Source organism: Oncorhynchus mykiss, chromosome 9, assembly GCF_057628025.1.
Source record: "Oncorhynchus mykiss isolate SJ-2025 chromosome 9, ASM5762802v1, whole genome shotgun sequence".
Classification (NCBI taxonomy): Eukaryota; Metazoa; Chordata; class Actinopteri; order Salmoniformes; family Salmonidae; genus Oncorhynchus; species Oncorhynchus mykiss.
This window is the reverse complement of record NC_143030.1, coordinates 61,768,505-61,788,495: the sequence shown is the minus strand read 5'-3', so window position 1 is coordinate 61,788,495 and position 19,991 is coordinate 61,768,505. Positions and strand designations below refer to the sequence as shown.

The 19,991-nt window shown below is 46.2% G+C and overlaps 2 protein-coding genes across 6 annotated transcripts in view; both read right to left on the bottom strand.

Annotated features, from left to right (window-relative positions):
- Positions 1–2,199, bottom strand: part of LOC110532437 (protein phosphatase 1 regulatory subunit 12B) — a 36,335-nt gene extending 34,136 nt beyond the window's left edge. Inside the window, exon 1 of one of the 4 annotated variants that reach the window (XM_090184855.1) lies at positions 1,965–2,199. In XM_090184855.1, the coding sequence (XP_090040981.1) occupies positions 1,965–1,984 (20 nt within the window). In that variant the 5' untranslated portion in view covers positions 1,985–2,199. The remainder of the gene's footprint in view (positions 1–1,964) is intronic. The other 3 variants (XM_036988412.2, XM_036988408.2, XM_090184856.1) reach the window with 3 other exon arrangements.
- A 10,639-nt stretch (positions 2,200–12,838) lies between these two features.
- Positions 12,839–19,639, bottom strand: LOC110532435 (uncharacterized). 2 transcript variants are annotated; one of them, XM_021616327.3, is made up of 5 exons: positions 18,825–19,639; positions 15,648–16,114; positions 15,399–15,543; positions 14,292–14,676; positions 12,839–13,689 (listed from the first exon to the last, which is right to left on the bottom strand). In XM_021616327.3, exons 1-5 carry the CDS (start codon positions 19,101–19,103, stop codon positions 13,685–13,687), a joined length of 1,281 nt encoding a protein of 426 aa, XP_021472002.1. In that variant the 5' UTR covers positions 19,104–19,639; the 3' UTR covers positions 12,839–13,684. The 2 variants fall into 2 exon arrangements, with proteins under 2 accessions (XP_021472002.1, XP_021472003.1); XM_021616328.3 differs by having other exon boundaries at positions 15,648–16,111; positions 18,825–19,560.
- Between the last annotated feature and the right edge of the window lie 352 nt (positions 19,640–19,991).

Sequence of the window (19,991 nt, the reverse complement as noted above, 5' to 3'; positions counted from 1 at the left end):
CCACTCCTTAGTAAAAGGCACATGACAGCCCGCTTGGAGTTTGCCAAAAGGCACCTAAAGGACTCAGACCATGAGAAACAAGATTATCTGGTCTGATGAAACCAAGAGTTACGTCTGGAGGAAACCTGGCACCATCCCTATGGTGAAGCATGCTGTGGGAACGTTTTTCAGTGACAGGGACTGGGAGACTAGTCAGGACTGAGGGAAAGATGAACGGAGCAAAGATGAACGGAGCAAAGAACATAGAGATCCTTGATGAAAACCTGTTCCAAAGCCCTCAGGAATTCTGATTGGGGACGAAGGGTCACCTTCCAACGGGACAACGACCCTAAGCACACAGCCAAGACAACTTAGGAGTGGCTTCAGAACAGGTCTCTGAATATCCTTGAGTGGCCCAGCCAAAGCCCGGACTTGAACCCGATCGAACATCTCTGCAGAGACCTGAAAATAGCTGTGCAGCGACGCTCCCCATCCAACCTGACACGGCTTGAGAGGATCTGCAGGGAAGTTTGTAGCGTCATACCCAAGAAGACTCAATGCTGTAAATCGCTGCCAAAGGTGCTTCAACAAAGTACTGAGTAAAGGGTCTGAATACTTATGTAAATGTACTATTTCAGTTAATTTTATGTTTTTTTTAAATAAATTAGCAAACATTTCTAAAAAACAGTTTTTGCTTTGTTATTATGGGGTAATGTGTGTAGATTGATCATTTAAAAAAATCAATTTTAGAATAAGGCTGTAACGTAACAAAATGTGGAAAAAGTCAAGGGTCTGAATACTTTCCAAATGCATTGTAGCTGTCATGCCCTATAAATAGCTTCAATGAACTCTGGCCATGCTCTGGTCACACACTTGTCACCTTGTACTGGAGCACAGCACGAGGTGACGACATATCAGGGTGAGGTGACATTATGCTCAAATTATCAACAAAACCTTTCAAGATAAGAGGGTGGCAGTGCAATCAAGTGATCGTTTTGAAAGGTACTGCACCAAAACAAATATTCACAGGAGGTTACATATAATAACTATGTGTTCATGCAATGACTTGGGTAAAGCTGCTTTTACTACATACTATTTCTCACAAGTAAATGTATGCAGAATGTGTTCAGTTGTGCATACAGTGCCTGATGTAATCACAAAACAACTATGGATTGTACAAAGCACACAATAAGTTCACAGTAAATAACCCCCCTCAATCAATACTACAATGCTCTTAGGACGTTATGTGGTATTCCTTTCATGATCATGTTTAATGCCTCTAGCGTGGACTGTAGCCAATCAATGACCTCTAAGTGACACCCATGTTAGCAGCCATTGGGCTCCGTAGAGAGGGGAAGAGTCGAGTAAGCAGCATTCAATCTAATGTCTTGTTGTTCCCACTAGTACCGGCTGCCGGCTGCACTCCCTCCCTCTTTCTGTACTGAGTGCCGATCAATCAACTTCTGCTGTGCCGGAGAGGCACCACCCTCCATCGTGAGAGAAAGCTTAAGTCGACCGACGGTCAGGACGTCAGCCTACTACATTATTTAACAATGACTACAGGGCTGTAGATGGCTACATTACTATCAACTGTGATGTAGCCAGGTAGCCCACCAGTTAAGCACACTGGGCCAGTAACCCGAAAAGTCACTGGTTTGAATCCCCTAAAAAAATCTGTGGATGTGCAAGGCATTTAACACTAATTGCTCCCGTGAGTCGCTTTCAATAAGAATGTCTGCTAAATAATTGTTATGTAAACTGTGATTCTACAGCAACATTACAAATCATATTTCTACACAGTACAATTCAAATACCAGGGAAGGGTATACCTTCCACTTGCAGGAAATCCCAAGCAACACCAGTGAGAGGCCACACCACGTTCACTCTCAGATCAAAGTAAAATACATTTATTCTCACATTCTGCACAGGGAAGTCATGCAGATAGGGGGATAGGATAGGTTTCAGGGTAGGAATTAGTTCCATACCTGGGCAGGCAGGCTTGCATGGTCCCAGGCTGCTGAAGGTCAGAGACCGGTGGAGAGAGACTGCAGTGGGAGAGGCCGGATACGATCCTGAGAGAGGGATTGATTGGAAGAGAGAGAGGGAGCGATAATGGAGGACGGGGGAGGGACAGAAGAGTGGGACAGGGCGGAAGGGAGAGAGAAAAAGAGAGAGAGACTGTATCCTCCCCATCAGCTGGGCAAGGCGAGGCACAGTGTGTTCAATACAGACTCATAGGCGGGCTGCCGGGCACTCTGAGCCAATTGCGTCTCCAAGAGCCTGATGCAAGCAATGCAGTTTATACGCCACACAGAACACAACAAGCATGTTCAATGGGATCGACATTAGCAAGTGCTGCGCAGATTTGCCAAACTTGATCACATTATAAGATGATTTGTAGATCAGTGATTCTGTGCTGGTCTTCAGGCCGATCTTCTCTAACATGCTGAAAATGTTCACATACAGCAGTATTACATACACACAATGGTTACAGTCTTTACAAATGTAGAAATAATTCTATAACATGATACTAATCCATTGTGAATTATCATGTTAACTTCCAGGGGCCTTACCCTTTAACGTGTAACAATGGAATAAAACATCATGGATGGGTGTGAACAAGTTAGACATTATTTCTGGTCAGATTGAATGATTTTCAAGTATGCAGTAGCTCATCAACTTAGCTTAATAGATAAAATAATAGCAAACCATAGTATTTGGCAGTACCAAACCAGCAAATGCAGAAACAGGCGTTTGCAACTATACACACACGTCTTATCTGTGTTTTTCAGGATTTCATCATGAGTCATTCCTTACATTAGTCCAAGGGCCACAGAACAAAAAAGGCATCCGAAAAGGTGAGGTAATTTTATTAAGCTGAAGAATTTCTGATCTACAACTTGTAAAAGTTGCACATTAATTAAATATTATAAATAAAAGGTACGATTTTGAAATCAAAACACATTTTGGGTCATTTCCATGTTACATCTTGGTTACAATTGTTACACACTTGTTTTTAACCTAACCGGCGCCAGATGGCACTATTATTCCTTTGACATTTTTTGTCATATTGTGCGTCCAACTTTAACCCAGCTGCCTATACACTAACCCGGCGACCGGCTAGTACATTAAAAATCCTTCATTCAGGAAGCAGCATTAGCCACTCTAGCATGGTGGTGGAAAATTGGGTTTTATTAAGACAGTACACATATTTTCCATGTGGGCCATTAAATCCCATTAAGGATGAAATGACGCCTTTGCAGCCTGAACGAAGGATGTATCATGTATGACCCGGTCACCGGGGGTAACAAATGTATAGCCTGCTGGGCACATTAAAGTCGGATGCAGATGACAAACGATGTAAAAGGACTAATAGTCCCATCTTGTGTGAGCTGGGTTAGCTAGCAAACGTTGTACTGTCTTTAGTTTGGCTAGCAGGCAAGAGCAATGATGGCCCTTGTAGGCTAAATACAGCTGCCAAAACGTCTTATATTAAATGAGAAAACCATTGTTCATGGTTAAAACATATTTCCTCATTTCAAGGTTCATCTGGATCAGTGATGATGCTTTAGCTGATGCAAGGAAAGTGAACGCACAACGTTATATGTGCCAGTGTGCAACAAAATTAACCAAGGTGAAACATAGCAACGTCGGAACATTTACAAATTACCCAAGATGCATGATTTCTTTGATTAATGAAAAAACATTTGCAAGTTTTGAATCACACAGTATTCATGTTTATATAATTATCTTCATAGTGTTGCTGAGATTTAGCAGGTCTATTTTCTAGATTATGGAACTATACATTTTTGGTGTGTGGCCCTTGGACTACATGGCATGCACTGACATGTGGAAAACATATTACAGACACTCACTTTTCCACAATATACAGTGGGGAGAACAAGTATTTGATAACCTGCAGAATCGGCAGTGTTTCCTACTTACAAAGCATGTAGAGGTCTGTACATTTTATCATATGTACACTTCAACTGTGAGAGACAGAATCTAAAACAAAAATCCAGAAAATCACATTCTATGATTTTTAAGTAAATCATTTGCATTTCATTGCATGACATAAGTATTTGATACATCAGAAAAGCAGAACTTAATATTTGGTACAGAAACCTTTGTTTGCAATTACAGAGTGTCACGTTCTGACCTTTATTTCCTTTGTTTTGTCGTTATTTAGTATGGTCAGGGCGTGAGTTTGTTGTAGGCAGTCTATGTTTGTTTTTCTATGATTTGGGTATTTCTATGTTTCGGCCTAGTATGGTTCTCAATCAGAGGCAGGTGTCATTAGTTGTCTCTGATTGAGAATCATACTTAGGTAGCCTGGGTTTCACTGTGTGTTTGTGGGTGATTGTTCCTGTCTCTGTGTTTTGCACCAGATAGGGCTGTTTTGGGTTTTCACGTTTCTTGTTTTTGTTAGTTTGTTCATGTGAAGTGATTTATTAAAACATGAGTCAAAATAACCACGCTGCGCTTTGGTCCGCCTCTCCGTCAATGGAAGAAATCCCTTACAGAATCACCCACCAACCAAGGACCAAGCGGCGTGGTAAAAAACAGCGACGACAGCAGCAGCAGCAGCAACAACAGCGTCCGGTATCACAGGACTCCTGGACATGGGAGGAGATACTGAACGGAGAGGGACCCTGGGGAATATCGCCGCCCCAAAGCAGAGCTGGAGGCAGCGAAAGCTGAGCGGCGGCGATATGAGGCAGCACGGCAGTGCGACAGGTACGAGAGACAGCCCCCAAATTTTTTTGGGGGGGGGGCACACGAGGGGTGGAGCTAAACCAGGTAGCAGACCTGCGCTCACTCCTCGTGCTTATTATGAGCAGCGCGTTACTGGTCAGGCACCGTGTTATGCGGTTAAGCGCACGGTGTCGCCAGTACGTGTCCATAGCCCGGTGCGCTATAGGACAGCCCCCCCCCCAGGAGTGTCATGCGAGCGCGGGCATCGAGCCAGGGCGTATGGTGCCTGCTCAGCGGGTCTGGTCGCCGGTACGCAGTTTTGGTCCAGGGTATCCTGCGCCAGCTCTGCGTGCTGTGTCTCCGGGGCGCTGGGAGGGTGCAGTGCGTCCTAGTGCCGGGCGAATGTGGGAATGGAGCCTAAGGGAGAGGTGCGTGTAGTAAGCACTAGATCTCCCGTGCTTACCCACAGCCCGGTTCAACCTGTGCCTGCACTCTGGAGGGTCCGGGCTAAAGTGGTTGTCCAGCCTGGGGAAGTGGTGCCAAGGTTGTGCACCAGAGCTCCAGTGCTCCCCCACAGCCCGGTCCTTCAGGTGCCTCCTAACACCAAGCCTCCTGAAGGTCTCCCCAGCCTGGTGGTTCCTGTGGCAGCCCCATGCACCAGGCTGTCTCTGTCTCCTCCCTGCAGGTGGTCCTGTCTGTCCGGCGCCGCTGCTGGAGCCTCCCGCCTGTCCGACGCCGGAGCCTCCCGCCTGTCCGGCGCCGCTGCCGGAGCCTCCCGCCTGTCCGGCCGGAGTCCGCACCTTTGGGGGGGGTACTACTGTCACGTTCTGACCTTTATTTCCTTTTGTTTTGTCATTATTTAGTATGGTCAGGGCGTGAGTTGGGGTGGGCAGTCTGTTTGTTTTTCTATGATTTGGGTATTTCTATGTTTCGGCCTAGTATGGTTCTCAATCAGAGGCAGGTGTCATTAGTTGTCTCTGATTGAGAATCATACTTAGGTAGCCTGGGTTTCACTGTGTGTTTGTGGGTGATTGTTCCTGTCTCTGTGTTTTGCACCAGATAGGGCTGTTTTGGGTTTTCACGTTTCTTGTTTTTGTTAGTTTGTTCATGTGAAGTGATTTATTAAAACATGAGTCAAAATAACCACGCTGCGCTTTGGTCCGCCTCTCCGTCAATGGAAGAAATCCCTTACAGAATCACCCACCAACCAAGGACCAAGCGGCGTGGTAAAAAACAGCGACGACAGCAGCAGCAGCAGCAACAACAGCGTCCGGTATCACAGGACTCCTGGACATGGGAGGAGATACTGAACGGAGAGGGACCCTGGGGAATATCGCCGCCCCAAAGCAGAGCTGGAGGCAGCGAAAGCTGAGCGGCGGCGATATGAGGCAGCACGGCAGTGCGACAGGTACGAGAGACAGCCCCCAAATTTTTTTTGGGGGGGGGGGCACACGAGGGGTGGAGCTAAACCAGGTAGCAGACCTGCGCTCACTCCTCGTGCTTATTATGAGCAGCGCGTTACTGGTCAGGCACCGTGTTATGCGGTTAAGCGCACGGTGTCGCCAGTACGTGTCCATAGCCCGGTGCGCTATAGGACAGCCCCCCCCCCAGGAGTGTCATGCGAGCGCGGGCATCGAGCCAGGGCGTATGGTGCCTGCTCAGCGGGTCTGGTCGCCGGTACGCAGTTTTGGTCCAGGGTATCCTGCGCCAGCTCTGCGTGCTGTGTCTCCGGGGCGCTGGGAGGGTGCAGTGCGTCCTAGTGCCGGGCGAATGTGGGAATGGAGCCTAAGGGAGAGGTGCGTGTAGTAAGCACTAGATCTCCCGTGCTTACCCACAGCCCGGTTCAACCTGTGCCTGCACTCTGGAGGGTCCGGGCTAAAGTGGTTGTCCAGCCTGGGGAAGTGGTGCCAAGGTTGTGCACCAGAGCTCCAGTGCTCCCCCACAGCCCGGTCCTTCAGGTGCCTCCTAACACCAAGCCTCCTGAAGGTCTCCCCAGCCTGGTGGTTCCTGTGGCAGCCCCATGCACCAGGCTGTCTCTGTCTCCTCCCTGCAGGTGGTCCTGTCTGTCCGGCGCCGCTGCTGGAGCCTCCCGCCTGTCCGACGCCGGAGCCTCCCGCCTGTCCGGCGCCGCTGCCGGAGCCTCCCGCCTGTCCGGCCGGAGTCCGCACCTTTGGGGGGGGTACTACTGTCACGTTCTGACCTTTATTTCCTTTTGTTTTGTCATTATTTAGTATGGTCAGGGCGTGAGTTGGGGTGGGCAGTCTGTTTGTTTTTCTATGATTTGGGTATTTCTATGTTTCGGCCTAGTATGGTTCTCAATCAGAGGCAGGTGTCATTAGTTGTCTCTGATTGAGAATCATACTTAGGTAGCCTGGGTTTCACTGTGTGTTTGTGGGTGATTGTTCCTGTCTCTGTGTTTTGCACCAGATAGGGCTGTTTTGGGTTTTCACGTTTCTTGTTTTTGTTAGTTTGTTAGTTTGTTCATGTGAAGTGATTTATTAAAACATGAGTCAAAATAACCACGCTGCGCTTTGGTCCGCCTCTCCGTCAATGGAAGAAATCCCTTACACAGAGATCATACATTTCCTGTAGTTCTTGACCAGGTTTGCACACACTGCAGCAGGGATTTTGGCCCACTCCTCCATACAGACCTTCTCCAGATCCTTCAGGTTTCGGGGCTATTGCTGGGCAATACGGACTTTCAGCTCCCTCCAAATATGTTCTATTGGGTTCAGGTCTGGAGACTGGCTAGGTCACTCCAGGACCTTGAGATGCTTCTTACGGAGCCACTCCTTAGTTGCCCTGGCTGTGTGTTTCGGCTGGAAGACCCAGCCACGACCCATCTCCAATTCTCTTACTGTGGGAAGGAGGTTGCTGGCCAAGATCTTGTGATACATTGCCCCATCCATCCGCCCCTCAATACGGTGCAGTCGTCCTGACCCCTTTGCAGAAAATCATCCCAAAGAATGATGTTTCCACCTCCATGCTTCATGGTTGGGACGGTGTTCTTGGGGTTGTACTCATCCTTCTTCTTCCTCCAAACACGCCAAGTGGAGTTTAGACCAAAAAGTTATATTTTTGTCTCATCAGACCACATGACCTTCTCCCATTCCTCCCCTGGATCATCCAGATGGTCATTGGCAAACTTCAGACGGGCCTGGACATGCGCTGGCAGGGGGACCTTGCGTGCGCCGCAGGATTTTAATCCATGACGGCGTAGTGTGTTACTAATGGTTTTCTTTGAGACTGTGGTCCCAGCTCTCTTCAGGTCATTGACCAGGTCCTGACGTGTAGTTCTGGGCGGATCCCTCACCTTCCTCATGATCATTGATGCCCCACGAGGTGAGATCTTGCATGGAGCCCCAGACTGAGGTTGATTGACCGTCATCTTGAACTTCATCCATTTTCTAATAATCGCGCCAACAGTTGTTGCCTTCTCACCAAGCTGCTTGCCTATTGTCCTGTAGCGCATCCCAGCCTCGTGCAGGTCTACAATTTAATCCCTGATGTCCTTACACAGCTCTCTGGTCTTGGCCATTGTGGAGAGGTTGGAGTCTGAGTGTGTGGACAGGTGTCTTTTATACAGGTAACGAGTTCAAACAGGTGCAGTTAATACAGGTAATGAGTGGAGAACAGGAGGGCTTCTTAAAGAAAAACTAACAGGTCTGCGAGAGCCGGAATTCTTACTGGTTGGTAGGTGATCAAATACTTATGTCATGCAATAAAATGCAAATGAATTACTTAAAAATAATAGAATGTGATTTTCTGGATTTTTGTTTTAGATTCTGTCTCTCACAGTTAAAGTGTACCTATGATAAAAATTACACACCTCTACATGCTTTGATTGTAGGGAAAACCTGCAAAATCGGCAGTGTATCAAATACTTGTTCTCCCCACTGTACAGTGGGGCAAAAAAATATTTAGTCAGCCACCAATTGTGCAAGTTCTCCCACTAAAAAAAATGAGAGGCCTGTACATTCCATCATAGGTACACTTCAACTATGACAGACAAAATGAGAAAAGAAAATCCAGAAAATCACATTGTAGGATTTTTAATGAATTTATTTGCAAATTATGGTGGAAAATAAATATTTGGTCACCTACAAACAAGCAAGGTTCCTGGCTCTCACAGACCTTTAAGAGGCTCCTCTGTCCTCCACTCGTTACCTGTATTAATGGCACTTGTTTGAACTTGTTATCAGTATAAAAGACACCTGTCCACAACCTCAAACAGTCACACTCCAAACTCCACTATGGCCAAGACCAAAGAGCTGTCAAAGGACACCAGAAACAAATTTGTAGACCTGCACCAGGCTGGGAAGACTGAATCTGCAATAGGTAAGCAGCTTGGTTTGAAGAAATCAACTGTGGGAGTAATTATTAGGAAATGGAAGACATACATACAAGACCACTGATAATCTCCCTCGATCTGGGGCTCCACCCAAGATCTCACCCCGTGGGGTCAAAATGATCACAAGAACGGTGAGCAAAAATCCCAGAACCACATGGGGGGACCTAGTGAATGACCTGCAGAGAGCTGGGACCAAAGTAACAAAGCCTACCGTCAGTAACACACTACGCCGAAAAGGGACTCAAATCCTGCAGTGCCAGACGTGTCCCCCTGCTTAAGCCAGTACATGTCCAGGCCCGTCTGAAGTTTTCTAGAGAGCATTTGGATGATCCAGAAGAAGATTGGGAGAATGTCATATGGTCAGATGAAACCAAAATATAACTTTTTGGTAAAAACTCAACTCGTCGTGTTTGGCCGACAAAGAATGCTGAGTTGCATCCAAAGAACACCATACCTGGGGGTGGAAACATCATGCTTTGGGGCTGTTTTTCTGCAAAGGGACCAGGACGACTGATCCGTGTAATGGGGCCATGTATCGTGAGATTTTGAGTGAAAACCTCCTTCCATCAGAGCATTGATGAAACGTGGTTGGGTCTTTCAGGATGAAAATGATCCCAAACACACCGCCCGGGCAACGAAGGAGTGGCTTCGTAAGAAGAGGTCCTGGAGTGGCCTAGCCAGTCTCCAGATCTCAACCCCATAGAAAATCTTTGGAGGGAGTTGAAAGTCCGTGTTGCCCAGCAACAGCCCCAAAACATCACTGCTCTAGATGAGATCTGCATGGAGGAATGGACCAAAATACCAGCAACAGTGTGTGAGAACCTTGTGAAGACTTACAGAAAACATTTGACCTCTGTCATTGCCAACAAAGGGTATATAACAAAGTATTGAGATAAACTTTTGTTATTGACCAAATACTTACAATGAGATTTTCTGGATTTTTTTTCTTCTCATTTTGCCTGTCATAGTTGAAGTGTACCTATGATGAAAATTACTGTAACAGTTTTCTTCCGTCGAAGGACCAAAATGCAGCGTAGTTCGTGTTCAACATGTTTAATAAAAGACGATAACGTGAACACTACACAAATACAAAATAACAAACGTGGCAAAACCCGAAACAGTCCTATCTGGTGCAGCGAACACAAAGACAGGAAACAACCACCCACAAACCCCAACACAAAACAAGCTACCTAAATATGGTTCCCAATCAGAGACAATGACTAACACCTGCCTCTGATTGAGAACCATATCAGGCCATACATAGAAACGGACAAACTAGACACACAACATAGAATGCCCATCCAGCTCAAGTCCTGACCAACACTAAAACAAGGAAAACACAAAAGAACTATGGTCAGAACGTGACAGTACCACCCCCCCAAAGTGCGGACTCCCACCGCACAACCTAAACCTATAGGGGAGGGTCTGGGTGGGCATCTGTCCGCGGTGGCGGCTCTGGCGCTGGACGTGGACCCCACTCCTCCATTGTCTTTGTCCACCTCCTTAGCGTCCTTTGAGTGGCGACCCTCGCCACCGACCTTGGCCTAGGAACCCTAACAAAGGGCCCCAATGGACTGAGGAGTGCCTCTGGATTGAGGGGTAACTCATAACCGAGGTAGCTCAGGACCGAGGGGTAGCTCAGGACTGAGAGGTAGCTCAGGACTGAGGGGTAGCTCAGGACTGAGAGGTAGCTCAGGACAGAGATAGCCCAGGACTGAGAGATAGCTCAGGCTGGTTGACGGCTCTGGCAGCTTCTGGCTGACTGACGGCTCTGGCAGATCCTGGCTGATTGGCGGCTCTGGCAGATCCTGGCTGATTGGCGGCTCTGGCAGATCCTGGCTGAATGGCGGCTCTGGTAGACTCTGGCTGAATGGCGGCTTTGGCAGATCCTGGCTGAATGGCGGCTCTGGCAGATCCTGGCTGAATGGCGGCTCCTGGCTGAATGGCGGCTCTGGCGGATCCTGGCGGCTCCTTGCGGACTGGCGGCTTTGGAGGCTCCTTGCAGACTGGCGGCTCCTTGCAGACTGGCGGCTCTGGCGGCTCCTTGCAGACTGGCGGCTCCTTGCAGACTGGCGGCTCATGACAGACGGGAGACTCTAGCAGCTCTGGACAGACGGGAGACTCTAGCAGCTCTGAACAGGCGGGAGACTCCAGCAGCTCTGGACAGACGGGAGACTCTAGCAGCTCTGGACAGACGGGAGACTCTAGCAGCTCTGGACAGACGGGAGACTCTAGCAGCTCTGGATAGATGGGAGACTCTAGCAGCTCTGGACAGATGGGAGACTCTGGCAGCGCTGGAGAGGAGGAAGGCTCTGACAGCGCTGGACAGGTGGGAGTACCTGTAGGGCTGAGACGGAGAGACAGCCTGGTGCGGGGAGCTGCCACCGGAGGGCTGGTGCGTGGAGGTGGCACTGGATAGACCGGACCGTGCAGGCGCACTGGAGCTCTTGAGCACCGAGTCTGCCCAACCTTACCTGGTTGAATGCTCCCGGTCGCCCTGCCAGTGCGGCAAGGTGGAATAGCCCGCACTGGGCTGTGCAGGCGAACCGGGGACACCATGCGTAAGGCTGGTGCCATGTACGCCGGCCCAAGGAGACGCACTGGAGACCAGATGCGTAGAGCCGGCTTCATGGCACCTGGCTCGATGCCCACTCTAGCCCGGCCGATACGAGGAACTGGTATGTACCGCACCGGGCTATGCACCCGCACTGGGGACAACGTGCGCTACATAGCATAACACGGTGCCTGCCCGGTCTCTCTCGCCCTCCGGTAAGCACAGGAAATTGGTGCAGGTCTCCTACCTGGCTTCGCCACACTTCCTGTGTGCGCCCCCAATACATTTTTGGGGCTGACTCTCGGGCTTCCAGCCGCGCCGCCGTGCTGTCTCCTCATACCAGCGCCTCTCTGCCTTCGCTGCGTCCAGCTCTTCTTTGGGGCGACGATATTCTCCTGGCTGTGCCCAGGGTCCTTTCCCGTCTAGGATCTCCTCCCAAGTCCATTTCTCCAAATAGTGCTTGTAACTGCTTGTTACCACGCCGCTTGGTCCTGTTGTGGTGGGTGGTTCTGTAACGGTTTTCTTCCGTCGAAGGAGAGGAGGACCAAAATGCAGCGTAGTTCGTGTTCAACATGTTTAATAAAAGACGATAACGTGAACACTACACAAATACAAAATAACAAACGTGGCAAAACCCGAAACAGTCCTATCTGGTGCAGAGAACACAAAGACAGGAAACAACCACCCACAAACCCCAACACAAAACAAGCTACCTAAATATGGTTCCCAATCAGAGACAATGACTAACACCTGCCTCTGATTGAGAACCATATCAGGCCATACATAGAAACGGACAAACTAGACACACAACATAGAATGCCCACCCAGCTCACGTCCTGACCAACACTAAAACAAGGAAAACACAAAAGAACTATGGTCAGAACGTGACAATTACAGGCCTCTCTCATCTTTTAAGTTGGAGAACTTGCACAGTCGGTGGCAGACTAAATACTTTTTTGCCCCACTGTATATATGCTGCTAAGTAGCACTAAGTGGGACCACCGTTCACAGCAGTAAATGAATAGGAATGTAAAAATGTCAACGCAACAGGGGACTCAGATGCAGTACAGGCTACAGAGTTGATTGTACACAGATAATAAGTGTGTCACTGCCACCACATGTTCACTCCATGTCCCTGGAATGAAGGCATTTTCTGCAACTGTATAATTACAAGACTGTATCCAACACATTCACTTCAGTTCATATGAGATACTACTCAATCAATCATTAAAAAATATTTAAAAAACATGGAGACATAGTTCAGTTTAAAAATAACGGAAGAACCAGGGTTTATTTGATTAAAGATGCATCACAGAGATCTGAGATGAGCAGTACGTTGTGAGAGACAGTAACAGTGCACTTTGCGTAACAGTGCACTTTGCGTACAGACAAAAGTCAAAAGAAAAGTGAAACAAAAATACAACTACTAGACTAATATAATCTTTAGTGAAGCTGCATGAACATTTGAGAATTTCATAGATATGGCCCTTGCTATTCCTGCAGTAAGCGGTTTTGACAGTGTAAACAAATAGGATACAGTAACTTACGTTCAGTAACTTTAGTTCCGTATCCCTTATTCCAATCAAAATCCCAAGACACATTTCAGACAATGACAAAAGGAAAGCCCTTCTCATGTCAACAAGACAGGCACATTTTGTCTTTGTTTGATTGTGTGTGACAGTGTGTGAGTGAATGAGTGTTTTTTCTGTTGGCTTTTCTTTTTCTCCCTGTCACATTGAACTCTGACGGCTAGAACTGAGCTTGCAGAAAAAGTGTGACAGTTTGGTGTACAGAAAATAATCTATAGAAATACAGCTGTGTTGTTAAAATAGATGAAGTCTTCTTGAGGTTGGTATTGGCAGGTGAGTCCTGAATATTATTAACCATTGCCTGACCAGGTAGCCTTCTCAAACACACATTCATTGAGATAACAATACTAATTCCAGAGAGTTGTGTGGATTCTATTGACCAGCCATTTCCGTTGGAGAGACAAACAAAATGTTTATTGCACCTCAACATCAGCAATGCCTTCCCATTTGTCACGATGCAGACTGAACGTGTCCATTATCCTCTGTGAGAGTGGTGGCTGTCATTGCAGCTTACATTCACACTGTAATATAGAATAACATTACAGTTAACATTACAATTATTAGACAGGTCAATGGCAATACTCTTCACTAAAGGCCTTAGAGCTGACCAGGCAAATCAGAAAAACATTTCATATACTATTGCCCACAACAACCTTTAGTGAGGAGCATTGCTCTACCAATGAGAGAAGATATTGATACCCTAAATGGTCTGTTGTCATACTTTGTAAGTGGAGTCAGTAACACTTCACATTATATGGAGTACAGGTTACATTAATTGCACTTTGCTCCTATACCTGTGTAATAACACTGCAATTAGACTAGTAACAACATTGTATTACCACATTAGTGCTCCTCACTTGAAACAACAATTTCTGTAAGGTCAGGCCAAAAGAGGTCACAGATAAATTGTAAAATCCTTGAAATAAAGATTAATAACCTGTGCACATAACATCAGCCTGATGAAGGGCTGATGAGGACTTTGAGTTGAAACGTTGCACAATAACAATGCGGGAGCATTCATCGGTGTGCAGGGATCCATCTTTATTTCTTAATTTGTACCCTGCACCTTGCAGTAACTGGAGGTTTGTACTCTAGTTTGAAATAGATTTTAAGACAGACTTACATTCCTCCTCACTAGAGGCCTCATCTTCTTCCAGTTGTTCCTCCTCTTCCTCCACGGCCTGCTCCTCCTCTTGCTCATCTTCTGCTTCAGAATCCTCTTCTTCCGCCTGCTCTTCTACATTCTCTACTGCCTGCACCTCCTCCACCACCTCCTCTGGTGCTGCCTCTGCCAAGTCCTCCTGCTCCTCCTCCACCCCCTCCTCCTCTGCAGAAGCAGTCTGTTCCTCTGTGACAGCCGAATACTCCTGTACAACAGACTTCCCATCTAAGTGAGCCGCCTCCTTCTCTCCCACATCCTCAGCAGGAGCAGCCTGCTCCTCTTCCGCAGAAGCAGCCTCTTCCTCCACCTCCTCTGAGGGCTCATCTGCTTGACCCCCTCCTTCCAGCTGAAACAGACATAATTATAGTTAGTACTTAGGGGAAGTACAGGGCCTATGGTTACTTTGTAATCACATTGATGTCATTTATTTGGCCTACATTACAGTATATGAATGGGAATACAACATTTACCCAGAATTCATCAGAGAATCCACAGCAGGCAATTAGCCTCTACACACTAATGGGTTAGCAGCAATCTCATAAAAGTTCCCCATGGGCACATACTAGGCAAAAATAGTTACGAGAATGTGCATGCTCCTCTGTACAAAATACACCTCTGTACAAATACACGTTAGGAACACTAATGCTTAGATGAGAAACTGTAAAAGGCATTATAAACTGGGTGGTTCAAGCTCTGAATGTTGATTGGCTGACAGCTGTGGTATATCAGACCGTATACCACAGGTATGACAAAACATTTATTTTTACTGCTCTAATTATGTTGGTAACCAGTTTATAATAGCAATAAGGCACCTCGGGGAGTTTGTGGTATATGGCCAGTATCCAGGCACTCCGCGTTGCATCGTGCGTAAGAACAGCCCTTAGTCGTGGTATATTGGCCATATACCACACCTCCTCGGGCCTTACTGCTTAAATAACCTGTGACCAGTCCTAACGTACCACTATATAAGACAATTCATAAACGGAAGTATATTTGAGGGTGACCCAGTCACCCTTCTACCACAATATTCTACACCCTGGCATGTGTGAGACTTCCTGTAGTCGTTACCCGGGCGACCTGTTTCTGCACAACCTCCATCTGAGCGTGGAGCTCAGAGTGCAGACTGTGAGCCACTGAGTTCTGCTCCTGCAGACTTTGTTGCCCCTCTCTGGCCTGCTGGGCACTCTGAGACTGCACAGTCTCAATCAGTTCTCTGAAACACAAGTATGCATACACAGTGAAACCAACCAATACAATGGAAGATACAACAACACCAAACATTTCAAACCTCTTTCCAATTCCCAATACACTACATACCTGACACTTGTGATCTCCGCTGTACTGGCCTCCAGTTGAGCCTTGTTGGCAGACAGCTGTTCCTTCACCCCCAGGAGGTCTGATGCCTGGCCCTCCATGGTGGCACTCAGGGTGCCCAGCAGCCCTGCCCTCTCGGCCAGGCTCCCTGTCAGGCCCTCCACGCTCTGGGCCAGCTCTGTGCTCAAACCCGCCAGGCCCTCCACCTGCAGCCGGACAGCCTCAAACTCCTCACTCTTCCCCTTCAGCATGGCCTGCAGCTGAGTCAGCTGCTCCGTGGACACAGTGGCCTGCTGTATCTCAGCCAGCTGGGCGTTCATCTCTGTGTGGAGGGAGAGGACCTGGGCGGGCAGGTCTAAGGTCTTTAGCTGCTCAGCCATGGCCAGGGCCATGACTACTTGCTTCTGGGCCAGCGTGTAAGACTCTTCCAGGGTGTTGAGGCGAAGCTCGAAGTCACTGGTACTGTGCTGCTGCAAGGACATGAAACAGAAATAGCTCAGAGTCAGCGCATAGTGCAGTCAACAGCAAGTAAGTGAGCAATCTTTATCAAGTATTTTACCTCTCATGCTATCCATCCTGACAGAAAACGATCTATTGGTTGAGACAGTTACAGTAAGTGGGTGTAAAGAAATGAGAACAAGATATTGACCAGGTTGACCTGTAGAATAATCCTATGATTTAAGTAGGCCAATTTAATCCTGTCAGCAGTTAAGTGAATCCACATCCTGGTCCCATCAGTGACGAAGTCCCACTGTGTGAAGGCTAACCTGTGATCTTATAAGTTAAGGATGGCCTCCCTTCCTGTGCCGGGGGAATACCACTTTAATGACTCTCCCCACAGTATGAGGACAGAACACTGTGGCTGCTTTCTAGCAATACTGACACTATTCATAGGATACTAGCTCAAGCATTTACATTTTACACATTAGTAATTTAGCAGATGCACTTATCCAGAGCAATTTACAGTTAATGCATTCATCTTAAGATAGACGACCACATATCACAGTCATAGTAAATACATTTTTACTCAATAAAGTAGCTATCATAAAAGTCAGAGTTAGTAAGGGGGAAAAGAGTGAAGTACGAGTGTTAGTTCACCAAAAGCTTACTTCTTCTGAATTCCTGCCTCTCAGCAATAGGGGTTCACCTTACTCTACATGCAGAAAGTCTCTGACTCTGGCCCCTCAAGTGTTGCAGAATTTCCTGAACTGGGGGCAAACAAACCTTCCCTCATGGGTGTAACAGCTACATAGGTTACTCACTTTTTATATTTGCTGTGACCCACAAGGTGAAATTGTGGCATAGTGTGTGTATGGTGAGGTCAATGTGCAAACATGTTAACATGTTAAGGATTTTTATGTGGAAAATCACATGCCTGTATTTAGCCCTGCAACCAGGTGTTGACAGCCAACTTTTTGCCTTGTAAAAGAACTTCAACAAACTTGTGAATGCTGGTTTCCTATCTCTCAACAGTGTGTATGAAGTACCTGTAATACCTGTATGTGGGGCCATGGTTTAATACTACATAATGACTTCTCATTGACGCAGGGTATTTTGGTATGCATAACACATGTTCCAAAGTAACTTAGAACATGCATTAAGCATGTGCAGATACTAGTGCATATACCTCCTCATCCTAATTGGGAAGTAAATTGCGCCCATAAACGTGTTCAATTTGTCTACAAATTCCCCTCTGCACTTATTGTTTTGGAAACACTCACCCGGGTGGCCACGTCTGAATCGGTATAATCTCTAGAACATGTTTCTATGTATGATAAAAGACCAGCCAGTGCAATGAAGCTGGAAAACTAATAGGAGTGCATGTTACAGGGACTCACCACAAGAAGTAAGGTCAATATCGAGTGTTGTAGCAGGCTATATTTATCCCCATATAGACAACTGGCTTCTTTATTTGAGCCACTGCACAGTGCACACTGAAATCCGTACCATGACTATGTGAAGCATGGTTTCAAGCAGGGTCAACTGCTGTAAGACTGGAGTCGAATTGGAAGTAGAATGTGTTTATTTCAAAACGCTTATACAGTTCATCTTTTATTGAAATATGTCTATATTCTAGGGACATTCAGTGGCTTATGTTATGTACCCTAACAAACTATTGGTGCAGTCAGTGTTCCCACATTGTAGGTCAAATTTAATCCCCATTACAAATGGCAACAGCTGCATGATGAGCACCTCAACCTAGTCTCAGAGCATTTCGTCTTATTCTGTACATAAAACTGCGACACTCCATTTAGTATGATGTTACATTTCATATGGTACAGTATGTATTAATTTGTGGATGTCCACCACCATTTTCCTATAATATGTTACGAATTACAATTAGTATCATATGTTATGAATCCGCAAAACGTACATGTTTCGAATTTGCAGAACATATATGTTATGAATTGTAGCTAGGTGGCTAGTTGGCTAACATTAGCTAAGGGTTCAAGGTTAGGGTTAAGTTTAGGAGTTAGGGTAAATGGTTAAGGTTAGGAAAAGGGTTAGATAAAATGGTTAAGGTTAGAGTTGGGGGAAGGGTTAGCTAACATGCTAGGTCGTTGCAAAGTAGCTAAAAAGTAAGAAGTAGTTGAAAAGTTGCTAATTAGCTACAATGCTAAAGTTATTTGAACTCACAAGCTTTGGGTTGCTAGACGTTCGTGTTATAAGTGTTATACGTACAACCAACCACCCTCATATATTTTTTTGCCATAAGTAACTATCTGTGTTATGTAACCATTACAAACTTAACATATCATACTAAATGGTGTGTCTGATTTACGTACAGAATAAAACGATATGCTCTGAGACCAGGTTGCGCACCTTGACGGGGGTTAGAAATAGAATAATTTGCGACTCACTTCGGTTCAGTGTCTTGGCAGTACTACATCAGTTCAGAACTATCATATCCTATCCTGAAATTTTGCTGAAAACTGCAGGCAGGCTATAGGAAGGCATATACATACCGACTGCTAGAGCTTTCCATAGTAGTGAATGCAAAATAAATTAGGACGGTCGGATTAGTATTGCAATGGGTCTAAACACAGAAGGATTTTGATCACAAAAAACGTTGCACAGAATGTTATTTTTACAATTTGCTGACGCATGGAAACTTCAGAGCCTTTGTAATGCGCCTATTATTTTTGCCCATGGTCTTATTACGCATGGTTAACTATTTACCTTTTCATTTGTCTGTCGAATTTCTTCCTGGAAGGACTGAAGCGTCACCATCTTCATCTGCATGCCCATGAAGTTGTCTGCTAAGTAGGTTATACTTTGGTGCTGCTGGAAACAGAACCATGTCCCGGTGGCACCTCCGATCACAATCATAAGGAATGAAATTAACAATAGCACATTCTGGTTTCCACCTCGCGCCTCCGGTTCTGAAGATTCATGAATCAAATGGTTAAAGTCTTCGTGGTTGTGTTTGTTCTTTTTCCCTCGGTGCTTTGCAGTCATTTTAACACAGTAGCGTAGTAGTTCCAACAGTATAATGGCCAGAGGTGGTGAAGGAGCGGTGGTGGAAAGATGGATGTTTGCTCCGGTGCTGCGGTGACTTCTCCAGACACGTCTTTCTTGTATTAATTAATTTATATTACAACGCGTAAATTGGTCCTCATTCAATACCAGTAAACAAAGTAGCAAAAGGAGAGAGTTCTTAGTGAAGGGGTGGTTTGGGCTGCAAATAAGAAAATAAAGAAGCGTGTGGTACCCCGACCCAGAAAGAGAAGAGTGCGCGAGAGGCGTTTAGTGCCGGAGAGTGGCTCGTCTCCCTGTAACGTGTGCTGCTCAGTCTTACCTATTCAGTCCCTCCACGATTCCACGATTATTGTGTTCAAATTAGTCGCAAAATGCGAAATGCAGTGACGAGAGAAAAAGTTTGTTGACTTCTGGCTTCATTTAACTATATTATGCTGTACATGTGCGTTGATTGGTTTAAATTGCCAGCCCTCTTTTTGTAATGCGGCGTTGGGTCAGTTTTGTGAGAAAATGTTGCTACGAATTGACTGTTTAATGCCGAAATAGTACAGTGATTGGTCAAATTTGCAAGTCCTTGCTTGCATAATATGTGGGGAATTGTTGATTTTGCAACTAAAACATTTTGATAGCAGAATCCTGAAGGGACTGAATAATACAAAGTCCAAACTTGTGGTAATGATGTACAGTGCACTCGGAAGGTATTCAGACATCTTGACTTTTTCCACATTTTGGTTAAGTCACAGCCTTGTTCTAAAATAAATTCATTTTTTCCCTCATCAATCTACACATAATACCCCATACTGACAAAGTGAAAACAGGTTTTTAGAAATGTTATTACAAATCAAATGTATTACAAATAAAAAACTG

Excerpts from the sequence above, each read along its gene's own strand:
- LOC110532435 (XM_021616327.3), bottom strand. The coding sequence starts at position 19,103 with ATGACTGCAAAGCACCGAGGGAAAAAGAACAAACACAACCACGAAGAC. Across the intron at positions 15,544-15,647 it reads GCGGAGATCACAAGTGTCAG|AGAACTGATTGAGACTGTGC; the intron begins GTATGTAGTGTA and ends CTTGTGTTTCAG. Across the intron at positions 14,677-15,398 it reads TGCAGAAACAGGTCGCCCGG|CTGGAAGGAGGGGGTCAAGC; the intron begins GTAACGACTACA and ends TGTCTGTTTCAG.